The 11,151-nt window shown below is 38.8% G+C and overlaps 1 protein-coding gene across 1 annotated transcript; it reads left to right on the plus strand.

The window, feature by feature from the left end:
* Positions 1–2,031: 2,031 nt before the first annotated feature.
* tmem130 (transmembrane protein 130) lies at positions 2,032–6,797 on the plus strand. The gene is made up of 7 exons (XM_022742360.1): positions 2,032–2,092; positions 2,170–2,341; positions 2,431–2,576; positions 2,978–3,062; positions 3,541–3,714; positions 6,003–6,132; positions 6,657–6,797. The coding sequence occupies exons 1-7, from the start codon at positions 2,032–2,034 to the stop codon at positions 6,795–6,797; spliced, it is 909 nt and encodes a 302-aa protein (XP_022598081.1).
* Positions 6,798–11,151: the final 4,354 nt, after the last annotated feature.

The raw sequence follows: 11,151 nt of genomic DNA on the forward strand, positions 1-11,151 counted from the left end.
CCCTGCTGTGAACCATGTGCTCGGCAAACTGCTACACAAAGAAACAGTAAAACAGTCACACAAGCAACCAATTCATTAATCAGTAAACACTTTAAAACCACATGTGTGTTTGTTTCATTTAACTCACCAATACATGCCAAATGTGTTTCACAATTTATCATTACCATTTACCATTATCACAGACATCCAGTAAAGGCGAGCCGTCCTTACAATAAAGTTGACCTTTATGATCAAAAAGTATTTTTGTGAATATCAAATTACTATATAGGCTATTGTATTATTATATTTATATTCATTTTGTGTATGAATAGCTATGTTTCACACTATATTCTAATGTAAATCTTAGGTTATGGAGCACAGGGCCGGCCCAAGCCTTAACGAGGCCTTAACATGGGTGTCTGCCTCATGGTTTCCTAAAAGTCTGTTTCAAACTAAAACAGCGTTTCCAAAAGCCTCCGTTTTAGGGGCTTGAAACCTTCAGAGCAGTGTGGACACCAAAAACTAAAACGTATTGGTGTGGATGCAGCCTAGTTGTAGCTGTGTTGCACTGACAGAGGCAGTGGGGATTCATTAAACCTATAGTACTAGCTAGCCAGTACCTTAATATAATATTGAATTTTCATATGATGACCTTTAACATAATATATTTTTTAAAACAAATAAAAAATCAGTGCTCTTGAGGGCTCTCTGGTGGCCACGGGTCCCAAAACAGGCACAAAGAGAGAAATTGCATTAACTAGAAATACTTGAGTAAATACAAGTACAGTACTTGAGTAAATGGACTTTGTTCTATTTCACCACTGTTAGTCTTTATCAAATTCACACATGAACAGTCCACTCACATGGGATTTAAAACTTTCCAATACGATCTTCATATGTCAGCGTATGAAGTGCTGTACACCTGAGAAATGTGTTTGGGTGCTGTGTCTCCGTGTGTAAAATTAGGTTATAACATTGTAGTCTACATATGTAGGCTATAAAATATCGCAGGGTGTTAAAAACATGCAGAAAAGGTCAATTTTGAAAACATGGTTTGGCATTTACTGTAAAACATGACATGGCCTGGTGGGGGTGATGTATCCTGTCGTTTGAAAAGCCAGTGGTGCATCATCTGCAGTGGTGAATGTTGTCCTGTCTGTCCGGCACTATGAACACAAAGTTTGTTGTTCATCCCAACTTAACTCAAATTTGCCATTAATTAAATTTCCGTAAATAAAACACAAAGTGACCCTAGCACGTAAGCAGTTGCCAGCTGCTCCGTTTTATCCCTTATGCGAACTGTATAGTTTGAAAATCTTTACATTCTTGAACATATATTTTTTTAACTGTGTATGTAAGAGAGAGAAAGGTGGAAGCTTAAGTTTTACAGGTAAATCTGAAGGTGAGCTAATAAGAGATACACATATTATCATATCTATCCGCTCCATTTGATATTAACCTTATATTTAAACTTGGTAACTTCATCTAAACATAATTTAGGGATGGTCACAGTAATTATAACCTATTGGTTGTGTATTTCTTGGGTTGTTAGCGCCACCGTGTGGATATGTCCTGTTTCATACTAAAACGTATTAATCTCAACTGTCCTTGTGAAGTTCGGCTTCAGTTCTTTTTTTTTTCTCTGTTTCAGAGACGCATGAAAATAGAAACCTGCAACATGTGAGAAGATGTCCCACATCACAGAGAGGAATGTGACCCAGGCCAGAGCCTCCTGTTCAAAAGCTGGTTGTTGTTCTCCAGCCACATGATTGAAACGCATGGTGACAATTTCAAGCCTTTACGGCTCTTATCTGCATGCAAGACCCACATCACCCCCCTCCACCTCCCTTCCTCCCCCGTGTCCAATCACTCCGATTTCAGCATTAACTTTATTCCTGCTTGAGGTCCTCCAGTGATCTCCTGCGAGAGGACCAGCAGATATGGACAGGTAAATCCAAAGTCTCCTTCATTTAAGACATTTAACCTTTTAAAAAAAATCCATATTTAAACTTTGGGACATATGTCGACAGAAAAAATGTTGTATGGATCTTGATGCTTCTCCTCCTGGTCCTCCTGGGTGTGGCAGAGACTACAGACCCTATGACAGATTTGGGTAGGTCATCATTTGTTTTATTCATTTCTTACAGGCATAGTGGCTTCCTAATGAAGTATATCTTCTCTTTTAAACAGAAAATATTGCTGGGAAGCTGGTTTTCTATCAAACGGAGGGAAATGCCACTTATGTGAGAGACACAGGGGAACTGGCGTCAGATGTTCCCACAGAGACCATGTTTGAACTCTTCGATCCTCAGCGGAATTTCAGCACCGCAAAATTCTCCTATACGTGGGATTTAGGAAACGGGTACAAGGATTTTTCATTGTTTTGAATTTTCACAAAGGCTTGGGATTCTTTTCTTTATCATTTCATATTTCTTTTGGTCTCCGATGCAGAGAAGTGATCCAAGGGACAGAGCCAGTTGTCCGCTACCACTACTCAGAGTCAGGGAACTACACTCTGCAGCTGAAAGTCGGAGTCAATGTGACCAAATATGCGCCTCTGATCACTGGGGTCTACTCCACAGATGTTCAAGTGCTCGGTTCGTAGTTTTTCGCTTTTATAAACACATCAGCAACTTGTTGCAGTGAGACGAGTGAAATGTTTTCTCTGAGTTTTCGATTGAGTCTCACAGCTTTTGTTCCTCGGAAGAAATAATAATAAAAAAAAAAGATCAGATGATGAGGCTCTGGTAATGTCACTGGTCCCAAGTGCAGTTCCAGCAAACGTATGGAAATGAATGCAAGAAAATCCCCAAGAAATTGAACTTGCTCTGTTAGATGATCTGATATAACTGTCATTAGATGTTCAGTACTAAAGGAACTCTTGAAACTAATTTTAATAAAAGAATGTTTTTGTATTTTGAGTCTTATCAAAGTTCATTTGAGCTAAACTAATCCTAGTAAGTGGAGAAATGACTAATAAGTGGAATTGACTTTGTAGATGCCATCAAAAACATCGAGCTGAAGGGCCCTTCAGATTATGAGATGTCTCAGAACACCAGTTTGGCTTTTCACGTCGATGGAAGGTAAGTCACATTTTGTTTACTGATTTCCTTTTTCTTGCAATCAATTATTGTGCACAGAATAGAAAGCACGCATCTTATCCAGACTGCAATGAAACCGTCACTTTAATTTTCCTGTGTATATCTTTGTTGATCACTCATTAATCTCTGTATTTTATGAGATACTTGAGATTCATCGTTCATTACATTTCAGTTTTTCCCATCAAATGTAGTGTGTTCAATGGGCACAAGTGTGAAATAATAATTTGTTTTTATTTATTTTTCCTTTATTTTACCAGAAAGTCCCATTGAGATAAAAAAAAGAAATCTCTTTTACAAGAGAGACGTGGCCAGGATCATAATGATCGATGTGAAAAAGACACCATTATTCATCTGCCTATTTTCCTTTTCCTTTTTCACATTTAGAAAAAGAAAAAAGAAAAGAAAAAAAAAATAAACAATAATGATAATGAAGGTTAATTTCCCCTGTGTGTGTCCGTAGTCCTCCCATGTGGGTGTGCTGGCGTTTCCTGCCTAACTGCGTGCCAGATGTGGGGGGGGGCTGCACACTGACCATGTTGTATGAAAACACCCTGAGACTGAACCACACCTTCACCTCCGCTGGTGTCCACTGCCTGGACATCAGCGTCCGCAATGACGTCAGCAAGCTGGAGACGTCCTTCAGCCTCTATGTCAAGAAAAACAGTGAGTGACCACACACACACACACACACACACACACACAAATACCAGTACGTTAACATGCTACTTTCCATAACAAAAAGAGGGAAAGGGAGGGAAGAGAGGAGGCAAAACTCAGGTGAGAAGATGTGCAGGAAAAGAGAGACAAGTTAAAAGTCTTGTTGACTGGCATGTATTACAGCACGTTGCTGTTGCTGGAACAAATGTTGTTGAAAAGATTTTCCATAATTGAATGGTTACACGGTTTCTCTGAAGATTTAGGAAATTCTTTGCCATTTAAGGGTTATAAAACTCACTTTCAAACATCTGTTAGATAATATTAAAAGTGCTTTGTCATGAAGTGATGAAACAAGACCAAAGCTCTGTGTTTGTTCAGACTCATCTCGTTCAGCTGAAATGTAGAAATCCAATCACAGAGGATGGATGGAAGTGAGATGTGAAAGAGCGATACCACTGCTCCACTGCTCAGAGCACGGATGTAGAACAAACCTACGACATCACCTGGAGAACAGACATCACACTCAAGGCTACTTCACCTTTGGTGCCTTTTGAACTGGGAGAAAAACCTGTAGGTTATCAGTGAAACAAAGCCATATTGATCACCTGACACTTTGATCTCTGTGATGAAATCGGAGCATGTGACCACAACAAACCCTCAACCACTCCCATGTGACATCACGCTGTGAACGACCCCGAGAGGTTTAACAGGTTTCAATGCCTGTGACTCCTCGTTAGTCAACTCTGCAATCTATAGAATACACTTTTATTTTAACTCGACAAGAGCAACATGGCTGTCAATATGAAAAAATAAACACACACAAAATGTCACTGTACTTAACATGGGAAAGGTATAAATACTAGAAGTTTTTCCCAAGGGAATGGAAGTTTATTTATACAGCATCATTCAGACACAAAGCAGTTCAAAGTGCTTTACAGAGTCGTGGAAATACATTGAATGTAAAACATTAAGATGACATTAAAATTGCATTTGAAAACAATAAAAACTCATTTGAATAAACAAAACCAATTTAAACAAAACATGTTAAGATCAGGTAAGAAGCTAAATGTGCACTTTTCTAACTGCATATTCATAAGAATGTGAATTTGACATGAAAGGAGATTTCTAATTATACACTTAGTACCAGTGAATATGAAAGACCAAGAGAACGCAAAAGCTTTTAAAGTGATTCATTAATCAATTTCTTTATTTTTTTATTTTCATAACCAGAGACACAACGATCTGATCAGACAATATCCTTCATCCCTAATGATCATAGTAATTACACATGCAGCGAAATACTGAATGTACATATACTGTCTGCAGTGGTGACCTACCCTGTAAACATGTCACTGCGTATTACACAGTATAACAAATGTATTAAATCTGTCTATAACCCTGAGATCAGCATAGAGACGACCCATATAGATGAGAGAGGTAGAACAGATGGAGCTAGTTCACCTGTATGTAACGTTTTCAGGATCATATTTTGGGAGCTCGGGAAAGTGCAGCAACGTAACGAAAGAGCATGAACAGAACCGAAATGCCTGTTCAGTTGTGGAGTTTGAATTGGGTTGTTTTGTTTGAAAGATCGTATTAATTTATCATGTTATTATAAAATGAACCAAACTGATTTCTTTAATGTTTCTATTTACAGAAGAACTTATTTATTCATAAACTCTTTGACTAATCTGCTTTTTAATTTGAATTCAGTGCGCAGACTTTTTGTAATTTGAATGAATAAATAAATCACAATGACTCTTTGATGATTCATCAGTTTGATCTAGTGGATGCACACAGCTAACTACTTTTAATTTCCTATTTTTTGTTTTGTTTTTTGTTTTTTTACAATCAAAAAGATTCTTGAAACTGGGAGCTGTTACTGTGTCATGAGGTGTTTCAGATAAAACTTACCATGTGCCATTTAGCTGCGTTAGTTCAGCTGACAGAGAGGCAACAGTGAAAATGGAGGAATCCTGGCATATCAGAGGAGAGCGAGCTGACTGGTCGGCACATGTCTGCTGTGCTCAATTGATTCGTTGTCGCTGTGATTCAACTGAAGTTGTTATCCAAGAAAAACTCATAATAACCAGCTTTTAATGTCAATTTCCTACTAAATAGGAAGCAACTTTCTTTTCTTTGAAAAACTGGAGAATTTTAGACATGGATATTCACATTGTATAAAAACACACTGTGATCCAGTATATACTACTGCACTTTCAAATCATGTTTTGTTACCAAGATAACTACACTCAAAGGTAACAGATTTTTTTCTGTGTTAATTTCAGCCAACCCTCACATGTTCTTCATCCTGACATGTGCTGCCGTTCTTGTTGCAACTTTCTCCTTCATCACAGTTATCGCCTGCCGCCCTCTTCATCACAACAGATTTCAGGTACATGAAGGACCGAATGTGCCGCCCGGTCTTACAGTGAACTGTATGTAAATGCAAAGTATTCTCTTATGCTTCAGATTAACTTTTCATTGCCCTGGGTTTAATGGGGCAAAGTGATTACAGGACATACATATACTGTCAGGGGTCAGCATTTCAGATGCCACATCAATAAGTGGTAGTAAAATGATGTACTTCATCATATCGTTTAAGATTGGGTAATTAGCATTTCTTTATATGTTTACGTTAGCTTTGATGCAAAGAATCTTAACCCTTATTGAGGTAATCAGTGATTGCACTTAATGCTGTAAATGGCCACAAGGAGGCTGTCTGTGCCTAGGATTAAATTATACCTGAACAACAGGTATTTCTCTGGGAGTAGAAACTCTCAGAAAAATTCAGTGTACTGTGAATGTGGGATTGATTTTCACTGTTTGTACAACTGCGATTCATCTAAAAGCAACTTTTAACCAAAAAGACATTTCAATGACTGACTGAGATTTGTCTGTATAAATGTCATTTTGCAGATTGCAACTTCCAGTAACGCTTTATTCCTGAAGAACCAAGACTCAGATGGACAAAGCACGATTCTCTTCAACTTCCCCAACATGGAGAGAGGAGAGAAAGAGCCACTTATCTTGCAGTATGGGACTCAGTACTCCTCTTAACCATCATACGACTGCTCTGTCTGCTATCTATCTGTGTTCCAGTATACTGTTGCTACATGCACATATATGTATTTGTAATAACTTGTAATAAGTGTCATCTGGTCACATATCACCATAATGGATTTATACAGCTAAATCTGTGCACAACACATCGCCTGAAATGGTATTTTTTAATAGATCAAGTTGAATAGTTGTCTGTTTAGGACTATCTTCTCAGCTGTGTTTATTGTTGGTTTAGTCGTTCTTGTTTAGAAAGTTAAATACCATCTGCATATTCCCTAAAATAGGTGATAGTGATCAATTAATGAGTCACTGAGCTCAGGCTGACATTCAGATGAACTCATAATAAATTAATGGCTCAAGTGCAGCTCATGATTAAGCAATGAGTTTTAATTTAAGCATGCTGTGGATGCATCAGACCTACTCATTTATTTTTCTTCTTTTATATATTGATGTGTAAATGTGGGCATTGCTTTGCTTTGCTTTCAAGATAAAGAATAAAACATATGTTTTCTTTGTATCAGCTTTTTCTTGCAGCGCTAAATATAAAAGAATTTAATAACTGTATAATTTCTGCTCTGAGATCAGTTTGATCTCTGTGGAGTGGAAGCCAGAACAGAAAGTCAACACTTCTTGAATTCTTGAAACATTTGAAGAAGCGCTATTCGACAGCGCAACAAATGTACACAACACAACACCACACACACACACACACACACACACACACCAGTAACACAACTACAAAGACTAAGAGAGGGGGAGTTGTTGGATAGCTCTAATGTTAAGACGGAGGATGGCTGTGTGCTGGAGGAGGGTGGTGATATTCAGCCTTGCTGGACACAATAGTGAAGATAAGAAGAGAAACTGGAACATCTAGTTTCTAAGTGACTGAGAAAGTGAAGGGCAGAGGGGGAGGACTGGTTTATAGGCCACTGAATCCAGTCGGACTTAAAGGAGCTGTAGCCAGCGTTAGCATCGACAGCTGTTTACTTATCAGTCTAGAAGAAACATTGAGAGTTCAGCATCAACTTCATTCCTTTTCACGCCAAGAGCTGTCTCCAGAGGTGGAAAGCAACACCAATGTCAACTCTTGTCTCTATCACATCTGTTCTGCTCAAGCTAGCGTGCTAACCAGATAGCCTCAGCCCGTCTCGTCACTTTTCCGATAGCGACTCACTGTAGCCTCCGGTGTGCCTTGAAGACGAAGTGCTGCTCAGGGGGTGTGTCATAATCTCTTTTATTATAAAGTCAACGATGGCCGAAGCGCTTGTCAAGTGACAATCACAACCACCTGCTAGAAACCACGTTTGGTAGCAGAGAAAACTTACAAACAGCGTATCAGTTCATATCTCACATCTCAGATTTGAATCAGTTAACCTCAGAATTGAATATACGGAAATTTTGACCTGACTGTCGCGCTAGTCGGGGAATCGCTGTGAACATTTTAAACTTTGGACAACGTGAATGTCTGTACCAGATTTCATAGCAATTGACCCGATAGTTGTCGAGGATTTTCAGTCAAAACCACAAACATTACCCTTGTGGTGGTGCAGCAGGAAAAGTAAAGAGATAACTAAAATCATTAGGGTTCATCCTCTGTGCACTATGGATATCTGAACCAAATTCCATGGCAATTCATCAATAGTTTCAGATTCCAGTCTGAAAGTAGTTGATTGACTGACTGACCTGACACTGCTATCCACACGCTTTTCATAATGAAGGAAATCTGGCCTTTACTAGTAAACCCTCGCCACGCCATGATGCACATCCTAAGATATATTACACTATAAAAAGAAAGTCATTGCAGTAACTGAGATGCTGAGCGAGACTAATCGTTATTTAGCACCAAGTAACAGGTGGTAATTATCAAGTTAAAAAAAACATCAAAGTGTCAAGAGAAAATGGTTTGAGAAGAATTAAACCAAACAAAAAGGATGGATTAGCTCACACAAAACAAAATCCTTGAATCTTTTCCAACTGTGCTGACGTCAATCAGATTATTTTTATGCTGTTTTATACCTTGATGGTGTTCGATGACAGCTTGTCCTCGGTTAGAGATGTCACAACATTATTAATCGTGAGGTTCTTGATGAATGCCAGCTGTCAGAGATGCTGTGAGGAGCTGCAGGTGTTTCCATGAAAGCCTCACTCCCGTCAGAGGATCGACCTTGAGCTAAAACTCTGCTGGGGTTAAAGTCTGCAGCCGTCCACAGTTTTGAGAAGAATAACTTCAGGCTTTGATCTCCTCACTTCACTCACATCCGCTGCAGCTGCCTCATGTGAATATCTGGGGTTGGAAGACTCTCGCAAATGAACCTGGAAATATAACTAGCAACTTTTGCATGTTCAACGGAAAAAACACTTTTGGTTTGTAAAGCCGTTTATAGCGGTCTCAACTCACAAACAGCTTGTTAAAAATATAAACTATAACTGATCTTTCCACTGAAAACATAAACATCACCATATATATTCCTTTTAAGGAAAGTTAAAAAGTTTCTGACCAGATGTTGCTTTATCAGGCCTTCACTTCAATGTGGGTGGAATAATATCTGGGGGCTCTGTGGTTGGAAATGTGTTACCTAAAATGCTAAGCCACAACCACCGTGATTAAAGCAACATTAACAGATTTTTTTTTTAAATTGGTCATTTGGGGGCAGTTGTGGGCCGCTGTGAACACAACACTGTTACACAATATCATCACCTTATTAAATTGATATGAAGAATGCATTTGCAAACAGTTGTTTATTTACATATTCAGCAGACACATTAGCATTTATTTGTCACTAATTTTATTTTATTCGTCATGTGTCTGGCTACCTGACAAATGTAAGTTTAATATTCACCCTCCCACCCACCCTCCACCGTGTTCATCAGCCAGTCACTAACCGTGTCTGTCTGCTGTTTTGGCAATGAGCGGGTAGCGTGCTGTGGATTTTTAGAGCCCATGTGCTGAAAACAGAGGCAGTGAGACTGAACCGAGACATTAAAGTTGCAGGACAGAAAACCAAAACAATGAGCGGACGAATGCTAAAATGCTCAGTGGAGCTGAGAGGAACCGCAGAGTTGGATGATAATTCTCTCTGAGGGTCCGTCACTATTTAACATGACACACATTTGATTAATGCAGCTTTAAGTAATCCCTGACTGTGCTGACAATGCGAATTCCAAGCGGTTCTCCGGTCAATAACAAAACTGTGAAGCCTGCTTATACGTCCATCTGTGCTGTTCCATTTTCCACATCATTATTTCCATTTTTATTCAACAACCTGAGATTGTTACACCTTGTGACATTGATTGATTAGTTAAGTTTTGTGTTTGCATGCTGTTTTAGGTTCAAGTTAATTTGCTTGTAAGAATTACTCATTACACCTCATCTTTGTGTGTTTTATCATTAAATCATTTTTGATGCGTCATTACTTTTACATTTGGCACAGCAAAAATCAACCATTATCCATTAATCCAGCTTTTTAATATCAAACGTAAAAACAACAAGTTGCTAAACTTGGAAACAGATACAAACACATGCAGACCAGCCTTGGACATCCTTTCCATTTCCATCACCATTATTGATCAAGTTGAGGTGGAGACTCTTATGTTACTGCATTTTTTTTTACCCCCTCTTCACCTCAGAAAAAAGGCTGAAGGGATGAACAAAAAAATTGCCTTCCACTATGCCATGAAAATTTAAACTGAATAAATTCTGTCCTCAGACAAGGCCACCAGAAAAACCGCCTGTGTGAAATATACAAATTAATCAGACAACCTCACTCAAGAGCATCATGTGAAGGCTGCAACACCAAAACCCTGCTGCTGCCTGCAAAGGCCAATACAATGTAATGGGTGTTTGGTTTTTATACATATATGAATATATATATACAGTATATATATAGATAGATATATATAGCAGGCAAGTGCAAAAATATCATTAAATATATCAGATATCAGAGAGCACATTGTACATTTGATGTAATTGTTTGCTCAGTTTTGCTTTAATTCAGCAGCAACATGATCAGCTCTTGCATTAAATAATCAGCGTAAAGTTTTAGGCCTAATTGAGACGTTTTCAGAGCACTGCGAGTTCGGAAGGAGTTTCTCTGTCTAAGGGAGTGTGTCTGTGACGTTACCCATGACCCTTCGGCCGCTCTCATCTGTTAAGCGTTGCTAATGCCACCCGGGACACCTGTTGTTGTCTTGACCAAAGCCTTCTCTGTGTAAAGACCCTGCTCAGCCTGTGTTACTTACTGCTCGTGTCACTCCTGTGTCACCTTACCAGCTTGACAGATACCGCTAACAAGAGGCGATTTTAAACTGGTGTAGATCTGCCATATGCTTAAACGAAGTCTAGCACAGATTA

The sequence above is a fragment of the Seriola dumerili genome, unplaced genomic scaffold (genome assembly GCF_002260705.1).
Source record: "Seriola dumerili isolate Sdu_G_001 unplaced genomic scaffold, Sdu_1.0 BDQW01000068.1, whole genome shotgun sequence".
NCBI classification, from domain to species: Eukaryota; Metazoa; Chordata; class Actinopteri; order Carangiformes; family Carangidae; genus Seriola; species Seriola dumerili.

Coding starts and splice junctions, on each gene's coding strand:
- tmem130 (XM_022742360.1), top strand. CDS start 2,032: ATGCTTCTCCTCCTGGTCCTCCTGGGTGTGGCAGAGACTACAGACCCT. Junction 2,093..2,169: donor AGACCCTATGACAGATTTGG/GTAGGTCATCAT, acceptor TCTTTTAAACAG/AAAATATTGCTGGGAAGCTG. Junction 3,715..6,002: donor GACGTCAGCAAGCTGGAGAC/GTCCTTCAGCCT, acceptor CAAAGGTAACAG/ATTTTTTTCTGTGTTAATTT.